This window comes from Thunnus maccoyii, chromosome 23 (genome assembly GCF_910596095.1).
Source record: "Thunnus maccoyii chromosome 23, fThuMac1.1, whole genome shotgun sequence".
NCBI classification, from domain to species: Eukaryota; Metazoa; Chordata; class Actinopteri; order Scombriformes; family Scombridae; genus Thunnus; species Thunnus maccoyii.
This window is the reverse complement of record NC_056555.1, coordinates 9,564,145-9,584,352: the sequence shown is the minus strand read 5'-3', so window position 1 is coordinate 9,584,352 and position 20,208 is coordinate 9,564,145. Positions and strand designations below refer to the sequence as shown.

The following is a 20,208-nucleotide window of genomic DNA, read 5'->3' as shown; positions in this document are numbered from 1 at the left end:
GGCTAGCGTGAGACTCTAGCCTATGAATGGTCCACAAAGCAAATAACTGTGTTCACTGTAGAGCCTACCATCGAAACCTAATAGGCACCAAGCAGCCATCTTTCTCTTTTTATTAGTAGCTGAAAACACCCCAGTATCGCCCGTTGGATGAGAACATTGTGTAAGGAAATAGAGCCACTTAGCAGGCCGTGTCGCCATTGCTTTGTAAGGCTGCTGGCTAGCTATCGTCTTCTTCAACTAGCAAAGCTGTTCGTGAATCCCAGGTATGTACTTTGGGTTTATTTGAATTTATTTGCTTTATATGTGACTGCAATGAGGCATTCGGTGCATTTGGTGATTGTACGTTTACAAAGCGGCGCAAGCGTTTTTAAAGATCTCTTGTTTTGTTTGACGCCATTTGCTCCGTTTAGGGGGGTGGCTAGCTCCTCTTGCTAGTTAGCTAGCTAGCTAATGTTATTGTTAGCAACTTGGCCACTTAGTGAGTTGTTAGTGAAAAGGCAATTGCATCTCTGCACCAAATGGTCAAGTGCTAAGTCCTGCGCAGTCATTTTGACTGTGCCCTGTGTGGCCGCCTCCCACCGCGTTTAAATGCCTCTCATTGATAAAACTAACGTACAGCTGGCTTGTGGCAACATTACATCTCACAACATAAACAGTCACTCTAATCGGAGGCAGTGACACCAATAAAAGCTGCACCTTTCTTTTGCTTTCTGAGTCAGCTAGTAAGTTTTAAGTTAGTACAATGCATTCAAGTCACACAATGTTAAACTTATTTTTAACTGTGTTTTGGACCAAATGTTTAAATTTGAAGAGCTTATGTATCAGTGTACAACAGGGACATCATCATAGCAATCAGTTACAATAAATGTATCACATGCACAAATATCTGTTTTTACACAAAGACTTTATTTGTTATCTTACTTGCAGGGAACATTATATTTTGATAACCTTATTTCATGATGTTGATGGAAACTTACCTTTTGGACACAGTTTGGGTTTTGTCATGTTATATTACTGTTTGAATGGTTTGAATTGTGGATAGTGAGAGTCTGTGTCGATCATAAATAAGCGTGTTACATCATAGAACACTGTATCAGTAATTTATCCTGGTTGTTGTTTTACCTAGCCCTTATGTGACAGCCATCTCAATAAATTGGATTGGAGGTCCTCTGCTCTTGGTATAATTTACTTGACCCCAGTGAAATACATGCAGACCTCAGACTGTTTCCATCCTTTCTCTGTCTCCACAGCAACACGGAGCTTCAAGATGAAGAAGAAAGCTCGGCACCACCGGGTTGCGGTGCCGCAGAGGCCGCCGTCTCCCATCAAGCCTTCCCCCAACAAGCAGATCCTGACTTATGCCCAGGCGCAGCGTATGGTGGAGCTTGATATCGATGGACGTGTCCATCGGCTCAGCATATATGACAAGCTGGAGGTGATCTCAGATGATAACCCCATGGTGCAGGAGATGATGGAGTGCACCAGCAATAAGGAGAATGCTGATAAACCGCAGCAGCAGGTCCTCTTGAGGTCAGTCAGACTAAAAAACAACCAGGAGAAGAGAAACGCTGCATTGGGCATCACTGGTCATGGAGAGGGAGGTGGACATCATGCCGGTGGTAATGCTGGTCCGACTCTTCCAGACGCTAAATTTCGTACTGTGGAATATAACCTTCCAGCAGTTCCTAAGCGTCCAGCTGCCTTTTATAAATATCAGGAGAAGACTGAGGAAGAGCTGGACGAGGAAACGGAGTACGACATGGATGAGGAAGATTACGCCTGGCTTGATTTGGTCAATGAAAAACGGCGAAGTGAAGGGGTCAGTCAGATCTCTCATAACGTTTTTGAGTTTCTGGTCGACCGCTTTGAGAAAGAGTTGTACCTAGAGAGCCTGGATAAAAGCAGTGAAAAGCAAGCACCCATTGACGACGATGCTGTCTGCTGTATCTGTATGGATGGCGAGTGTCACAACAGCAACGCTATTCTATTTTGTGATATGTGCAACGTGGCTGTACACCAGGAATGTTACGGCGTGCCCTACATTCCTGAGGGCCAGTGGCTCTGCAGACATTGCCTCCAGTCACCCACCCAACCTGCTGACTGCATCCTTTGTCCCAGCAAGGGTGGAGCAGTAAAAAAGACGGAAGATGACCGCTGGGGCCACGTTGTATGCGCCCTCTGGGTCCCCGAGGTCGGCTTCTCCAACACCACCTTCATCGAACCCATCGATGGCGTCAGCCACATTCCCCCAGCCCGCTGGAAGCTCACCTGCTACTTGTGTAAAGAGAAAGGCGTCGGGGCTTGCATTCAGTGCCACAAAGCCAACTGTTACACCGCATTCCACGTCAGCTGTGCCCAAAAGGCTGGCCTCTTCATGAAGATGGAGCCGATCAAAGAGATAACAGATACGGGAGAGCCCACCTTCTCTGTGAAAAAGACAGCCTACTGTGGAGCTCACACACCTAATGGCTGCGTAAGGAGGCCACTTACAATCTATGATGATGCGAAACCCAAAAATGGACTATGTAAGAAAGTGGACAAGGGGAGAGGAGTTGGTAAAGGACAGTCAAAAGGAAAACAGAAGAAGAAGAGTAAGAGTAAGAAGCCTGAGCCTGAAGTTGAAATTGAAGATGCAACTCCTGTTACTGTGCCTACTTTTCCTGCTCACAGGTATAGTTATGAGCTATATTAAAGATGGATGGTGTAAAATATATTACTTATCTGTATTTTTAAGAATGGGTGGCTTTTTCAGTTACGTTTACATTTATGCTTGATGAGTGTGTGAGGACATGTGGCCGTTGCAGGATTTGAACATGTGACACTGGTTAATGTTTGTCCTCACAAATTAAAGCCTCAGCGAACTGCTTCTGTGAATTACCGTCAGATGGCGGTTAAACTCTGTGTGTGGCTGTTGAGTTTTATTATTACTCTGTAAACCACAACCACAGGAAACCAGTATGTTCCCGTTGTCTGTTTTCTTGACTTACTTAACTGCTCAAGTAGTGACTCTTGCCAGTTATCTGGCAGTATCTTTTCTAATACCCGTCTTTCTGGCTCCCCCAGGTTACAAAATATTCTGAACCAGGTGTCAATCCAGAAGAAGAAAGCGTTTGTGGAGCTGGTCCTAAATTACTGGACTCTTAAAAGGCAATCCAGAAACGGGCTTCCCTTGATCAGACGCCTCCAGACAAGCCTGCAGTCTCAGAAGAATGCACAACCGGTTTGTTCATCAGTCAGTCAATCACAGAAGACATTGAGTCTTCTTTTTGCTTTCTACTATTGAACCAGTAGCTTGTAGCACATGAAATATGTGTCATAATGTCTCATTTTCACACATTTCATAAAGTATTTCACATTTTTATTGTTTTGCCCTGCATGCCGCTGCTGTTATATATGATCTATCCCACTCTATCCGTCCATGTATTCATTTCTGTTTCAATTCTCTCGTCTGCAGAAGCAGAATGAAGAGGAGAGCAGAGCATTAAAGGACCAGTTGAAGGAATGGCACCGGCTCCGGCACGACCTGGAGAGAGCCCGGCTGCTGCTGGAGCTAATCCGCAAGAGGGAGAAGCTGAAGAGGGAAGAGGTAGGTGGATGTTCGAGTTCTGAATATTTTACTAGAGGTGGGAGAAATTATTCAAGACAATGGCCAGATCTGCAAAATGAATGAAACTATCTGGTCTGATGATGGTTTTTCTTTTGCACCGTGTGGCAGATTAAGTTCCAGGAGAGTCTTCTAGAGATGCAGCTGACTCCCTTCAGTATTTTGCTCAGGGCCCTCTTGGACCAGCTCCTGGCTAAAGACCAGGCCAGGATCTTCGCCCAGCCGGTTGATGTCAGCGAGGTGAACTTCACTAGATTCTTGAAAACTTCTGGATTCCACATATTCACCCATACTGTTCACCTATGCAAGAATATGTTGCAATCTATCTTTTCTTTTTTTACACAACAATTTCACTTCGTAAGGGACATTTTTATGTGTGGGTGTGTGTATGCGTATATCTCTGTGTTTCAAGAGGTGTTCAACCCAGCTTTAAATGAGAACAATGATTGAAACTGCCATACAGTGACTTGCTGTTTGATAAAGTTTCAAACTGGACTTGCTGGTTTATATTTAATCATGTTTACCTGTACCCTGTAGCAACACAGCGTTTTGCATTTTGCCATTGTGCTATTGTCTGGATGAAAACCCACTAACCACAACACAGCCTGTTTTACCAGTTCTTCTGTGTTACGATTGGCTGATGATTGCTTCAGAAATTTTGAAAAAGCATACAACATAATCTAGAGTTTAAAAACCTTACAGTTGACTTAAACCCATGCAGTTATTTTTTATTTAACTCTTTTTGTGCCTTTAGCAAAGCAAAGTGTACATGGGAATCCAGGGAAAAACACAGTGTGCCCTTGTTAAATGATCATTGATTTAACCTTGGCCCTGATACACCAAACAGACTTCAAACAACTAACACACACACACACAAAGAGAATAACCACAGGCTAAGCTTTCCCTCACATCGCCCCACCTCTGTTAAAAGTTGTACTCGGAACACACCACAGAGACTGCAACCAACAGACATCCACTCACTCCGTGGCACACGTTCAGATCGCGGTGGCTCGGGTTATAAATCAACCCCCGCCCACCCCTCCCTTAGTAGTCAGTGTTGAGCAATGTGACTTCCTGCTAAACTGCACATGTAACTCGAGAGTAAGGTCCACTGGCAGATGGTGATGTCTGTAAAAAATTGAAGGGTGCTTCTTATCAGAAGCCCGGCTAGCTCAGTCGGTAGAGCATGAGACTCTTAATCTCAGGGTCGTGGGTTCGAGCCCCACGTTGGGCGCAGTTTTTGAGTCTGGTTTCAATTCAATACTAGTAGATTCGTCATGTTTTGAGTTAGCTGTGCATGTATTTTTGTTGACAGTGAGACTCTTAAGTTAAGGAACTTTGCATCAATCTCAAATATAGTGTTTTTAGATGCTGTTTTACATGGAAAGGATAATATTGTCTAGCACTTGCTGACATTAATGACATTAGATGCTGCATGTACAATATTCAAATCTGGTGAAAAATGTCTGGTGATAATGCAAAATACATTGATATATTTTTATTTTTTAATTAGTTTGAAAATAACTCGTTATATCCGCCGTCTCCTTTAGGTGCCCGACTACCTCGACCACATCAAGCACCCGATGGATTTCTCCACCATGCGGCAGCGCATCGATGCCCAGCGCTACTGCAGCTTTGAGCAGTTTGAGGCTGACTTCAACCTCATTGTCGACAACTGCATGAAATATAACTCAAAGGACACATATTTCTACCGGGCTGCCGTTCGCCTCCGAGACCAGGGCGGTGCGCTGCTTAGGAAGGCGCGGCGTGATGTGGAGAGGATCGGCTTTGACACGGAAAGCGGCATGCATCTGACAGAAGCTCCTGAAATCAAAACACCACCATCCTTTTCTTGGGAGGACGGTAAGGGCAGAAACAAAGATACATTTCTCTGTGATGCATTTGTGAAAGATGAATATCCATAAAATGTGTTGAACAAAAGCAACTTTTAATATTTTGCTTGATTGCTTTGATTCTTTCTTTAGTGGATCACCTACTAGTACCAGCCCATCGGGAGCACCTGACCCTGGACAAGCAGCTGCAGCAGCTACTGGAGAAGTTCGATCTGACCTATGCCATGAAGTCCAGCCCCTCCCGCAGCAAACGCATCAAGCTGCTCAAAAAGACCATCAACGACGTGCGCAACGAAATGAGCCTAAAGAGAGTCCTACCCTCCCACCACCACCACCGCTCTTCCTCCACAACCCCCTCCACATCTGCATCATCTTCATCAGTTCCCTACCAGCCAGAGTCGCGTAAACCTAAAGAGGAGAAACTGAAGACTAATGGACATTTCCCAGACGACGAGGGTATGTATGGATCCGTTTCAGCTTTATAAGGAAGTCGATTTTCTGTTTTTCTGCGCTCGTCACATGTCCTCGGTATCCTGGAACGCGGGTCAGAGGTCAGAGATTAACCCCCAAACCCCAACGCAAAACATAGCCTCACAGAGCTAAAAAGTCACATGCTGTTCCCCCTCCCCAATGTCTGAAACATTGATGTATAGTCTCCTTTTAGGTGCTTTTAGTACCACAACACATAATAATTATACTTCAAATTTTGCCATGTTGCTTGTACAGTCTACACCTCTAAACATTAACTAACTCTTATCCCCCCATAGTAGAAATAGGAGAGCCAAATGCCTCTTTATTATATCATTAACTGATAAAAACCTATACTATAAAAACATTATCAGTGCTGATATAATGTTTAATGTCTTTTAAGGTCCAACAAACATTCTGTAGGTCATAAAATTCATTGCAGGTTTTGTTCAAACTGAAAATTGCTCAAGAAGCTTACCGATACCAACACACAAAACCTTACGTGAACTCTTTATCTCAAATCACAGAACCAGATAGCCACACCTTTAGGATAACACGTTGAGGTGACGTTTGAGCTTTAGCGACAGAGAAAACAGGTTATTGGTACATCCTCACAACATTCTTGTGTTCTCTCCTGGAACTAATCCCTGAACAGACCAAAGGTGCACACTTTGTGTTCACAACTGAGTGTCTGCCACTATTAGAATCACAGCTAACGTTTTTAAACAGTCATAACACAACGGATCACGCTGTGTCACTGCGGTAGCTTTTTTTCAAGTTCAAACTTGCAGCGTGCAGAGTCACATTAAGTCTGGTGAAGATCGCATTGTAATGAGCATGTGGAAAAAAGAAAGGAAAAAGTCATTTGCTCTCATTTTTTTATTTATTAAAGTGCCTCGGTGTTATGCTAAATAGAGCCTGGTTTCAGTCATATGATAAACCTAAAAGCCACATGATCAGTTGTAGTGTCAGCACTTCTGCAGGCACAAGACCAAAGGAAAAATACATCAATATAAATAATAAAAGCTGATGCATTGCACCCAAAAAACCAAGGAAAAAACAATTGTAGCGCATAATAATCAAAAACTGTAAAAAACAGCCTGTGCACCATGAAGTGAATAATGTGTGTAGCACTTAGTGGTCACAGTTTAAATGATGAATGTTGGCTGTACAGTGAAAATTCCAACTGTGAATGGTTTATGAATGCTTTTTTTTTTTTCTTCTCCTACCCTCCAGGAGACAAGTCTCTTCCTCCTAAATTGGAGCCTTCAGACTCCATTCCTCCTCTCATCCACTCAGACACAGACCCCGAGCCCCCTACTCTCAAACCAATCGATGCTGCCCCAGACTGCGAAGACAAGACTCACAGCAAGGGCGTCAAGTTCGATAGGGAAATACCAGACCTGCTGTCCTCCACTCCACGCCTCAACGGCCACTCTCACGACAGCCTCCAGAATTCTTTGCTAGACAGAGACGTGAGCGTGGTGGCCACGTCCACTCTCGCCGAGCCCACGGGCACCGTCAACCGGCGGACTGCCGTGCTCTTCCGCAAATCGAAGGCCGCCAGTCCGCACAAGCCCCCGAAGAGCGGAGAAGAGGATGTTGACAGAGCTGACAGAGAAAAGGGAGAGGGGGAGGAGGAAGATGAAGACGGCGCACAGCTGGGCTCCAAATCCTTCCTGTCAGTGGTCATACCCAGGCTGGAGACCCTACTTCACGGCAAGAAGAGGAAGCACAGCGGTGGTAGAGATAGCGAGGAAGAGGGAGGAGATGGAGAACATGAAGAGGAGGGCGAGTCCCCTGTTAAAAGACTTGACACTGGTAGGAAGTATGGAGAGAAAAACACACTGAAAAACAGGGTTTTAAAACAACACGACAGGACATTTTTAAAACTTGTCTGCACAGGTAAACGTTTCTTTGAGTCACCATATGTGAGAATTTGAACGGCATTTCTTTAAGTGCCTGATTAAATTAGTAAAACAGCATTTAGCTCCACTGCCAACCCAAGAAATTGGCAGTGTAAATATTGCAATTAGCTGCCTACAAGTCAGTGCACTCAAATCCCAAATTGCACACTTGTTTACTCTTATACATCCGTTTGCTTAAATTAGATTAAAGGTTGATTGGACAGCCTGTAGTTGTTGCAGATACATTTTGACAGGAGCGGCTAAGAAGCGACTTTTGGATCCAAATTTACTGACTGGAGTTTGAATTTTTTGCCCGTCTCTCCTCTCAGGCCTATCAAGCGGTTTCCTTGAAGAAGAAGAGGAGAAGGAGCTTGAAACGCCCAGTAGAGCCAATAGACCTGTGGAGCCACGGAGACGCTGCGCCTCCGAGTCCTCCATCTCCTCATGTAGCAGTCTGCCAGGAGGCACCAGGTAATCCACTAGATCAAAGATACATTTCTCGTGTCTTGTGACATTTATTTTTAAATTGTTTGACATTTCGTCACCGAAGCAGCAGCTGAACAGCAACAGTGAATAATAAAACACTACCTTGCTAGAATTAGGGTATGATAGGGTGTCAGTTAGTTTGTCTGTCAGGGCAATATATCTTTTCTGTGTTTGAGTCATCATGGCACCAGATGTTTCACTCACAAAGTTGATTCCTGTTCTGTTTCCAGCACCATTCTCAGTCTTCCAAAATGCGGGAAAGGCAAACCCGCGTTGGTCCGGAGAAACACTGTGGACGATAAGAGCGAATTAATCGCCTGCATCGAAAATGGGAATTTTGCAAAAGCTGCACGAATCGCCGCCGGTTAGTCGAGTTCTTTGCATCTTTGCATTTTGCTTGTTTGAGAATATTTTGGCTACAGACTAAATGTAAGATAATGGTTAACCTCACTGGACATTCAGTTATTAAAAACAAAGTCAACATATACATCTGTGAATTAATTTATTGTAGCCTTGTAGTACAATAAATGGTGTATATTCCTGGATGTCTGCAGGTTCTGTCAATGTTAAAATCTTTACAATTAAACCCTGTAACCTTCCCTGTTTTAACAGGAGAATTGAAGGCATATTTAAATCTAGCCTCAACATCAATACGGTCTTAAAAAGTTTCACTTGATAGAATGTGCAGACACTTGGTATTCATACACATAAAAAGCAGGGTTGGAAATTAACAGCAACTACCAGCCAAGTTCTTGTGACTTTTGGCTGTGACCGGCGAGTCTTTGTAACTCTGCCTGTCACACATGGCATATAACCAGTCAGCATCTGGACATTTTTCCCCTGTCTAAAATTCACATTTGGCTGGTTAAACAGGTAAAAGCAGCCGGTAAATTGTAATATCTGTCGTTCACTGCAGCTCTTGAAGGGCAAATTTAATTTCCCACCCTGATTCGCTTTATGCTCATGCACTTACTGTGCAGCATGGCCTTGCAAATGTGTCGCTCTGTGTGTGTGTGTGTGTGTGTGTGTGTGTGTGTGTGTGTGTGTGTGAGTGAGAGAGAGAGAGAATGACTTTAAACCCACACGTAACTTGTTTGATGTCGTTCCCACTTCCATAGAGGTTGGCAACAGCAATATTTGGATGCCCACTAGTGCTGCAACAGTTGCATTGGAACCCCTAAAGCTAGTTTGGGCCAAATGTAGCGGATACCCTTCCTACCCTGCCTTGGTGAGTGTTTGTGGGGGAGACAACGCATGACAATCACTGACTAAGGTCTTTTTATTCTCAAGTGTTGTTGACATCTCTTCACATAGAGACACATTGGAACATAAATGCGATGGTCTTATCTCACAGGGGGAAGCAATAGTTTTATTACAGCTGTTCTTTTAGGAGTGAAGAGAGAGAAGAGATGGATTTAGTAGCATTTTTAATGTGTTTCCTCTAGGTGGCAGCCTTTAGCTGTTAAGAGTAATTTGACCTTAGCATGAAAGGACAAATGAGGAAAAGAATCCTATCGCCACAAGCTACATGCTGTAGCGTATGTGTATATATTTACATTAACTATATGCTCAAATGATTCCATGTGTAGACGTTTACCATGCGTTTGCATTCACAAGCTTGTATGTGTGTGTTTGTGTGTGTGTAAAACTCTCTCGCCTCCCCCGCTGTGTGTAGATCATCGACCCCCACATGCCGCGTGTGGGCTGCCAGCACAACGGGGTGTCCATCCCCATGCCCCCCATGGACGTGCTCCGCATCGGAGAACAGATGCAGTACAAAGCCGAAGAGAAACTCTACCTCGTCCTCTTCTTCGACAACAAGCGCAGCTGGTGAGTGTGGGAATGATTTAAGCCGACACAGGTGTCGACAAGGGTAAACCTGTCAAGCTGTCCGTCAGCTGATCATTATTCTGTTGTAGCTGCATAGCATAAATTCTCAAGAGACAACAAATGGCTCTCGCCTCAAGAGGCAATTGAAAGTTCCGCCTCCCATCAGCAGGAAAATGTCTCCAGTCTCTTTGACAGTGAAGATGGTGCTGTAGCCTCGGTGTCACAGTCCATATCTTGGAGTGATCATTATGGAGCCCTGAAATTAACAAAATGTACTAAAAGGATATCAGTCAAGTTGAAAATACAACTTAATACACCAATACATAATATTGGTAATTAAATAATAATTAAAATAAAGAGTAAAAAGAAATATAAAGCTTTATATTTTTAGTTTAAGCTCCTATCAGTTGGTAAAAAAAGTAAAAAGTTCTTTTTTCCTTCCTATCCACCCACTGGTTTATTACATAAATTAAAACTTACTCCTCTATCTATCTTTTATTTTATCTAGTTTTTCAACTCTTTGGTTGGTTTTTGGTCATGGCACACATTCAGTCATGTATCTTCCCTATTTTTCCTGAGTTTTCCCATCCTAAAGCAGTCACAGAGGCAATAGTAGCATTGTAGGATTATTGTTACTTATTACTATTCTTGCTACTATAATGGTCGAATAGCAGAAACTGGAATTTTGGCATTAACTGTGAGTTCTCGCCACAATTTTCCCCCTGACAAACTGCCTGCAGAAAACCTGTAATTTTAAGCATACATGTGCTTGTGTGTCTGTGAGCGCCTCTATGTTCTTGGAAAATTTTAGTAATCATATAATTGTTAAATTCGTTTTTTTAAGGAAAAAATCAAAACATTTGCTGATTCCAGTCAGTCAATTGTCAGTTCAGTCATTTGCTGCTTTTTTCTGTTTTTATATCATTGTAAATCAAGTAAATTTGGGGTGTGGACTAAACAAGCAATTGGAAGATGTCACCTTTGGCTCTGAGAACCTGTAATGGTTGTTTTTTCACAATTTTTTCAACATCTTATGTTGTGGATTACCTGGTTAGTTGCATCCCTACTTTAAGCCTCTAACATTTCCAAGCAACTGCTGTAGCTTAATACTAAAGTCAGATCTTACATTGCTCTTATTATGAAAACTTAACGGATCATATTTTCAGCTGCAACAGTTTCTTGCAGTTACTTTTCATCCAAAAAAAGGCAGCTGGCAGTTGAGCTGTTTGGCAAAAACAAAGAGGTTCAAAATCTGTCGGCAAGATGGATATGTTGAGACACAGAAGTTATTTTTTCCACCTGAAATGAAAGAATAACATCAAAAAATGAGAATAAACACCAGTTTATGATAATTATCTGTAGGTCTGTTTAAAATGAAAATTCATTTATGGTGAGAAATCACAGTTTTTGCATGAAAAGAGACATGATTATTCCTGGGAAGTATTTAAACATTGTAATGTTTTGAATCTGTTCTCCCCCTTCAGGCAGTGGCTTCCTAGATCCAAGATGGTTCCCCTGGGGATGGACAAGACCATTGACAAGATCAAAATGATGGAAGGACGGACATCCAGCATTCGCAAGGCTGTCCAGATTGCCTTCAGCCGTGCCATGAACCACCTGAGCATAGTGCAGGACGAGCCAGTCAGTGACCTCAGCGACGTAGACTGAAGACACTCCCTGACTCTCTCTCCCTCACACACAAACACACAAACTTGTACCTCTCCTGTACCAAATACCTTCCTCTCCCCTCCCTCTCTCTGTCTCTGCAGGAGACTCAAATGTTTACTTGGCACCTGCTGTAACAGGTGGTGTCTCTCCTCATCCATTCCTACTCGTACACACTCCTACCATGTGCCGATGGGATACGGCTGCTGCTGAAATGAATGTGTCTATCTTACTTCTCCACCTCCAGGCTTGTAACTGTGCTTAGAGACTGCTTCCTTTGTCCCTCCATCCTCACTCCAACCACCATCATTCATCATTTCAAGGTGGAAACATTAGTGATTGATTTCCTACATATTGGTAACCTTACCAGACATGTCTCTGGTGTCAAGACATAAGATGAGAACTTCACACCAATCACATGCTCGTAGATTTTGGCTGCCACTGATACATTTTCAACTCTGTCCGTTATTTTGGCAGGTAGCCGATCACTATTTCTCTTAAAGGTTAAAAAAAAAAAGCAGCTACAGTTGCTGGCAAAATAGCTAAATTGGACAAAAACGTACATTTCCTGCCTACTTGAGGGCTTTTCAGTTGTACATTCAGTTGAATCAGCTGTAGCCAAAGTCTTTGTTAATGTCAAGGTCACATTTCCATACTTCAAATCATCTCCATTTACAAGTACCTTCCTTTGTATTTAAACTGTAAATAATGTGTACAGTTGCCTGACACTAACTTATTTTGTAGTTTTGACATAAATGGGTACTGTACAGGAGTTTTCTTAGTATTTATACTTGATGCATTCTTGGCACTGAGGTGTGAGTGCTATTTTGCCAGTGCTGTATATCAAAAGAGAAAAAAAAACAGCAAAAGCCTTAGTATTAAGGAGATTAGGGCTAAAATGTCATGTTTTCTGAAAAGTATCAAAGTATTCCTTTTTTTTTTCTTTTTTTTTTTAAGTTATTGAAGTTTATAATCGTAAGCTTCCATTTGGTATTAATCCTTTTTGTATTAAAAATAGTTTTAGTATATTTTTGTTCTTATATATTTATATGATTTGAATACACAGTTATACAGTATGTAAGTCTCTGAAGCTCATACAGGCAGTCTGATGTTGTGGACACAGGACGTATATTGTTCTCAAGAAACCAAAAATGTTGCTACCCAGAAGTTTTTGCTGATTGATTTTCTGTGTGATGTGTGAAATTGTTGCCAAAAAAGGAGGAAAAAAGTGAAAATGTATTTTATGTGATACATTTGACTGTTATTGATTTTTGCTGTAGTCGTAGGGAGATGTGCCTGCGTTAACTTATTGTAAAGTATTTGGATTACTTCATATTCAAGGAACGACGTGCAAATTGATTGTGGTAAAGTGACACATTTTGTGGTGGATACTTGCCTTCTTTTTAAGTAACCTTTTCTAACTTTTTTTTTTGTAGATGTAGACTACAAAACATTTCATTTTATACTATTGCCTATTTTTTTCTGGGTAGCATTGGGTAGTTTTGGTATATTTCATTTTGTATTTAACTGTAGTAGTTTTTTTAATCAGGTCATACAAAATATTGCTGGGACTGTTTTTTTTGTAGTAAAGCAAAAAATAAAAGATATAAACACATATTCATCTCCTTTTTACAGACACACAGGTAACAGTTATAGTTTGAAAGACATGGACATTTTTTGGGCAGGGGAGTCTAATGAAATATGTGGGGATATTAAGGGAATGGTAGGAGCCAGGATTTTTTTTTTTTTAGCTTCATCCAGTCAAGAAAACTTGCCTTTTCTGCCCCTTTAAAATTGGACCATTTAGGAACACAAGGGACTCATCCTCTGAAGGTCACTTGAAGGATTTCAGCTCCTTCATGACTGGCAGTGGGCAAACAAAAATTCAACCAACCACTGGGCATATGGTGCTGCACCTTGATCATCTACTCAGCTGCTGATTGTCCACTGAAATGGAAAATTGTTTTCTATAGGTTGGAAGCTAATATGGGCTGCTGAGAAGGATCAACTTTTTAATGGGCTCTGACAGAATGTGCCTATATTGTGGATCAAACCTGATCTCACCAGGCTTCTGTGCACTTTACATGTGATTATTAAGGGTCAGGCATGGTGCACAAACACTACAAAATATACATATAAAAAGACAAAAACACGATTTCCAGTTGAATGTTTTAAAGTCTCCTATCTAGGATTTTCTGAGTTTCTAAATCAGCTCCCAACAGAAATGGTCACAAGTAAACAAACAAGGTACGATTTCATAGAGTAGGAAAAGGAACTGTATTAAATCAATACAGTTTCCCTTCTCCAGTTGGCAAGGTAAATTTTTTAGTGCTTTTCTGGAGCTATTTCATCACTGATTTTACAAACCTGTAGCTAGCTGGTAAAAGAAATACTCTGATCCTTTAAAGTGAAGGACACCAATCCAACAACATAAAAATAAAAGGTTTGAGAGTCTGACATTCACACGGCCACTTACAGATGTATTATCAGTAAAATGCACTCTACTGCATCATTTTGTATACATTTATTTTTTATTTTGTGGTGAAATACTGGATAATGTTATCTCTTGAACATTATTTAAATTAAAGCATTGAGAAGTTTAGAGAGGAAATCTTTGGTAGCTAATACCTCAGCAACATCTGTAACCTGACAAGAAGACATATTGCTTTTTTTGTTTGTTTTAAAAGGGGTCACAAACCAAAAAGGTTGAACCATTGGTTTAATATGTAGCAGCACATTGTATCTTGTAAGCTTATCATATGTATTTTAAATGTAAAATCTTATCTGAAAGGTAGCAGCCTAACTGTCAGTTAGTAGAGTAAAAAGCACAATATTTCCCTCTGAAATGAAGTGGAGAAGAAGTATAATGTAGCATAAAATGGAACCTCAAAATTGTACTTAAGTGTAATACTTGAATAAATGTTCTTAATTACTTTCCACCACTGCCCAACACCCTAAAAACTGCTCAGAGATACAGTATGTTTGGTATCAGTTCCACAGAAAGAGCCCGCCATTCCCAGTCTGTCCACTGAGGGGCGCTGTGGCTCCATACAGAGTCTCCCGCCATTTTGCCAAGACGTCCGTTTACAAACCCACCTGAATGTCCACCTGCTCCTCTCAGCTGCACTCATTCCTCCTCTCAGGTGGGCATCAGTATTCAGCATATAAACCGTTTTCATCACTGTGTTGAAATGGTGAATGCACCGATTAGAGAGAATGTCAATTAATGCTAAATCAGTTTGAAGACATGGCTGCTGTTGACATGGCTGCTGGTTTGGTGCCTTTCTCTCCCCTCCAGCTTAGCTAAAAGTCTTCTAATGCCAATCACTAGCCATCTCTTCTTCTCTCCCCCCTTTTTCTTTTTTTTTGTCTCACAGAGAGTGGGCAGTCAATTCTGCTCTTAAGTGTTTTATTTGTTTATATGCTAATATTCAGATGAAAGTTAACTAATGGAGATGGAAAGGAGAGACATGTAAACAGCGCTGTGTGGGCTGGATTTGAACCTGCTCTGTCACACTAGTGGAGTTTGCTCTGCGGGTTCATTCATAAGAGTGCCTTAAAAGGCCTAAGCGAGGCACGTCTTAGATGCAAATTTGGATGAAAATATGAAATATGCATTTTACTTAAGCCAATCCAGCTTTTGTTTTTTCAAGCTGCCGACATTCAGAGTGGTATAGTAGCTTTATGGGGATTAAATGAGCAAGTAATGGCCCTGTGATATAGAAAGCCACCTTCAAGCCGCGTTGAAAGACATCTCCCATCTTTATAAACAATTGCAGCTAATGTGGTCACACACAAACACACAGCAGAGTCTGACTCCATCCCTCTCTCTTCTCTCTTTGTCTGTCTGTCTTCACCAGATACTAATTGTGTGGGGAGGTAAACACAGCAGTCAAGTGGAGAGGACGGCAAGTCAAGCGTGAATATCAATCTTCCCACATCAGTGTCATCAGATGACTTTGACTGAGTTGAGGCGGGCTCATTAGAGTGGTGGAGCAGGGTGCCACGGGCGGCAATAACATCCAGGTGGAGGGCTCTGAAGTTATGGAAGCCTGCAGAGCTCACTAGCGAACAGGTGAGAGTGTGTGTGTGTGTGTGTGTGAGACAGGGCCGCGGATGTATAATGCAACCCCCCCTGCACAGAGGTGTCACCCGGCTTTGGGGAGGAAATGTCACGTTCTCATACAGATACACTCCTCTGCATGCACAGGCAGGCAGACAAGGGGAACCGCACAAGTTCATAGCTGTGAATGTGCACGCGCATGTTCCATATTCATGCATCTGATTATTATGAACTTGTGCCACCAGCAGCAGTTCTGTGGCTCCACATCAGGAAATGACAGCCAAAATTGCCTGTGTTGCATACCGGTGTCAGACCTGGCAACTAATTCCTGATAACTTTCCCTCCACCTGCACGATTTTGATGATAAGTAGAACAAAAAAAGGTCCTTTCCGCAGATTTTCTTGGCATTTTTGACTTTTCTCGCCAGATTAATTCAGGACTGAATGACACTGAAGCGTGAAGCTGCTTATTTTGTGCCTGAGCCACTGTTTTTTTTCTCACAGCAAAGATCTTGGGTCTTTGCATATATGTCACTTAGAAACTATGGCTATTGGATGCTGTAATACAGTAAAGCTTCTTGATAAATATGAAGTTAAAGCACGTAGACCTGAAATAATCCGTCTATTAACCAATTAGTTGAACAACAGAAAAATAATTGACAGCAATTTTGAGCATTGATTAAATGTTTCAGGCAGTTTTCAAGCAAAACTTGGGATACATAGGGGAAAATGCTACACATTGTTTGGTTTCAGCTTCTCAAATAAGAGGAATTTTCTGTCATATATCATTGCAAATTGAATATCTTTGGGTTTTGGACCTTTGATCCATCAAAACAAGACTTTTTAAGATGTCACCTTTGATTCTGGGAAGGTATGACAGGCATTTTTTCACAATTTCTTTGACTTCTCATAGACTAAATGAATAATTGATAAGTAGGGAGTAGGGCTGTAATTAATGATTATTTTCATTATGGATTAATCAGGTGATTATTTTCTTGACTAATGGATTAGTCATTTTGTCTTTAGAATGTCTGAAAACAGTGAAAAATGCCTGTTATAACTTCCCAGAATCCAAGATGACATCTTCATATGTCTAGTTTTATTTGATCAACCAGTCCAAAACTTGAAGATATACAGTTTACTATCATGTTTGACAAAGAAAAGCATTAAATAATCACATATGTAAGCGGAAACCTGGCAATTTCTGTCATTTTTGCATAAAAAAAATACTTGTGATTATTTGATTATCAAAACACATGTTGATTAAATTCTTGTCGATCGAATACTCGGTTCATCGACTAATTGTTGCAGCTCTAATGGGAAGAATGATCACCAGATTAATTGATAAGGAAAATCACTGTTGCTTGCAGTGAAAGCACATCAGCTTCTTGAAATCCAATTTTTTCACTTATATTTCCTCTTAAGTAACTTTAAGGTCAGATAACATTTTATTCTGCCTCTCTGACATACAGAATACATTGGATATCAGCTTGTTCCAGCTCTTCACTGAAGCTGTATGATGTTTAAACTGAATATATTCAAACCCAAAGAGTTCATGCTGTTACGCCTGGAAATATTCTATGCATGTCTTTGCATCATTTTATACATATTCCCCCGCAAAGTTAGCCTGACATATTTAGTATGTTTATAAACTTTGGGATCTCAGCCAGAACTTTAAGTTCTGTAGGTCTTAACAAACAACACAGGGCTGACCTCCCTGTGGGGCGAGAGGTTAAACATTCTCTACAAGCACAAAATGTCTTAAAAATGCTGCTGCTGAGAGTGGTCTTATTTGCGGCTGAAAGTTGGAGGTGTGTGAGGTGACTCGTAAAGGAAACACACTCTGAACCCTGCCCTGATCCTCCTGCATTAAACATCACGCAAACTGTCCACTTTCCATTTTGGAACACGCACAAAAATTTTATCTTCCACCACTCCCTTGCAGCTCCCTCTTCTTTTTTTTTTCCTCTCCCCTCTCTCCTTCCCACTTTCTCTCTCTCTCTCTCTGTCTTTCTCTCTCTCATGCTCTCGCTCTCTCTCTCTTTCTCTCTCTCTCTCTCTCTCTCTCTCTGTGGGTCCCTGATAGGCCCAATCTCCAGTGGCTAGGTTCAAAACACTGGGCCAGAATAGCACGGGCCCTAGGTAGATAAATATTTATGGGGTGCGTTTACTTCTTACCACAGAGGAGAAGTAGAAATAGTGTGTTTCCAAGGTGAGCAAAACAAACAACTTCAAAAGAATTTAAATGCAGTTCATGTAAATTTTTTCCCACAGTCACATGTTTCTGTGGAGATTATCGTTAGATTGTTAATGAAGGATTCAAGCCTGATGCCAGATGACCTGATTATTGTCTGTTTGCAGAAACAGAAGCCCAGAGGCATCTGTGAATGAAGCAGATAAAGTGAGTGAAAGCAAATACATGCTGTATGTTCTCAGTTGCAAGGTCCTGCCATTAAGTCATGGCTTTTGGGCACCAATCAAACCGGCAGCTACATTATTCATTGATCAGAGCGGACTGTGATCAGAAGCTGCCTCGCTAATGGTTGAGATGAAAGGGCTGCTCAGCACGTATGAAGCCAAAAAAAAAAAAAAAAAAAAAAAGTGTCTATGGTCCCTTGGGGCGTCATTTATTTACTGCTAATCTGTAACAAACTATGTCGGCTTCCACCAAGCCTGCAGATTAACACCTGAGATCTAACAGCCGCCGTTCACCCTGTGCATCTCCAGTCAGTCACTCTTCAGCTCATCACATGTGCCCCCATCAAATGGCAGCGAGGCGATCGCCTAATTATCTATTAATGTCATGATTCAGCTGGCTCCGGAAATGTGGGGACGGTGGTGTGTGTGTGTGTGTGTGTGTGTGTGTGTGTGTGTGTGTGTGTGTGTTGGGAGGAGAGGGGGGGGGGGGCAGCAGGGCTCAGAGCGCAGCCCTTTGATGTGAAAGATAATTACTTGTGTAGTTAAGATAATTAGCAAAAGTCCAGAATAAAAGTAAATAGGCTAACTGTCGCTTCCACTGTAGCCCGAATGAACTCAAGCTGCGAGCCAAACAGCATGCAATGTTCCTCTTTGCTGAAAGTTAAATTAGATTTAGGGAGTGTGATTTGGCTCAGATGTTGAATATGTTGTTTTGGATGCATGTTCTTTCCTCTCTGTTTCGGTGCAGTTTACATGTAGAAGTGTGGAGGATGTTGCATGTGTGTGTGTGTGTGTGTGTGATTGGGTGGGGTTAAACATGGGGACCCCTTGGGGTGCTGTGAGTGTTTTTTGTGTGCACAGATGTGTGTCTTAGGCTGGAGATATACTTGCTTTTTAACCATGCGTTCACGTAGACAACCGGCTGCATAGTGAATGGAATTGTTCACATACTTCGCTATGTACTTCGCATGTTTTCACACCAAGGATATAAATTGAATTTCCGGATTTGCACAATGTAAACAAGAAGCAAAGACTTCTTACAAGCATATTAGTCACTGTGCAGCTGCAATGACACATCGTACAGACTCGGTCTATTAACTTGTCTTCAAAAAACTTTCTGCCATTTTTGTCCTATTGACCCCTGACCTTCTCACATCCCCATATTGCCCCTTACACTGCCCCTACTGTTCATGTATGTATTGCATCTTCCGGATGCATAGCGTTAATTTCTAAGGATGTGCGCAACCAACGCGACGGACGCAGGATACACAAGGCAGCCATCATGCGCACGCAAACCTGTAGTTAAACGCAAGTATATCTCCGGCCCGAGTGGCTTCATCCCGGCTCTTGCGGAAAAGAGACTCCCCCGCTGTTCTCATCACCATTCTGCCGCATTCCAAGGACACTGTTGTGATTGACGGGGCTTAATGTGTATCTTGGCAGAATTGGATTTGATCCTGGGGGCTCTGCCACAGGGCCCTATGTTAGATTTACACTTTCCATTCCCCCCCTGTGTCCCCTTCCCCCCCACACCCTCCCCTCCAGCTCCTATCTTCCCCTCTGTCGAACAAACAGGAACAGAATTACCTCTTCTGGAGCAGCTCCTGCCTGCCCCGCATGCCGCATTGTGGCGAGATCATGTGCGGATCTGTGTCGCTGAGTGATTGTGCTTGCTTGTATGTTTCCAGGGATGTAGGGGAGGATTTGTGCAAAGGAGAAAAAGAGCAGGTGTGACTGAGAAGGCTTGTTTTGATGCGTGTGTTCGTTTTGCGTATGTATTTTATGTACAGGTGTGTTTTTATGGCATATGCGCCTCTCTGTCCACGTTTGCATGCGTGTTTATACCTGAGGGTGAGAAGAGGGGGTGTGTGCGTGTGTTTGGGAGGAGGGGTGGGTGATTGTAGATGCACCTGCT

The 20,208-nt window shown here is 42.2% G+C and overlaps 1 protein-coding gene and 1 non-coding gene across 4 annotated transcripts; both read left to right on the top strand.

The window, feature by feature from the left end:
• Positions 1-174: 174 nt before the first annotated feature.
• Positions 175-13,422, top strand: brd1a (bromodomain containing 1a). Of its 3 annotated transcripts, none has more exons than XM_042403167.1 (13): positions 175-263; positions 1,251-2,670; positions 3,064-3,220; positions 3,455-3,586; positions 3,716-3,844; positions 5,155-5,467; positions 5,590-5,913; positions 7,162-7,746; positions 8,162-8,303; positions 8,549-8,682; positions 9,437-9,546; positions 9,994-10,148; positions 11,633-13,422. In XM_042403167.1, the coding sequence occupies exons 2-13, from the start codon at positions 1,268-1,270 to the stop codon at positions 11,814-11,816; spliced, it is 3,768 nt and encodes a 1,255-aa protein (XP_042259101.1). In that variant the 5' UTR covers positions 175-263; positions 1,251-1,267; the 3' UTR covers positions 11,817-13,422. The 3 variants fall into 3 exon arrangements, with proteins under 3 accessions (XP_042259101.1, XP_042259099.1, XP_042259100.1); XM_042403165.1 differs by having other exon boundaries at positions 3,064-3,232; XM_042403166.1 differs by lacking the exon at positions 175-263 and adding an exon at positions 303-722 and having other exon boundaries at positions 3,064-3,232.
• trnak-cuu lies at positions 4,766-4,838 on the top strand. Its single transcript has one exon. It is a non-coding gene; the product is annotated as a tRNA-Lys (tRNA).
• Positions 13,423-20,208: the final 6,786 nt, after the last annotated feature.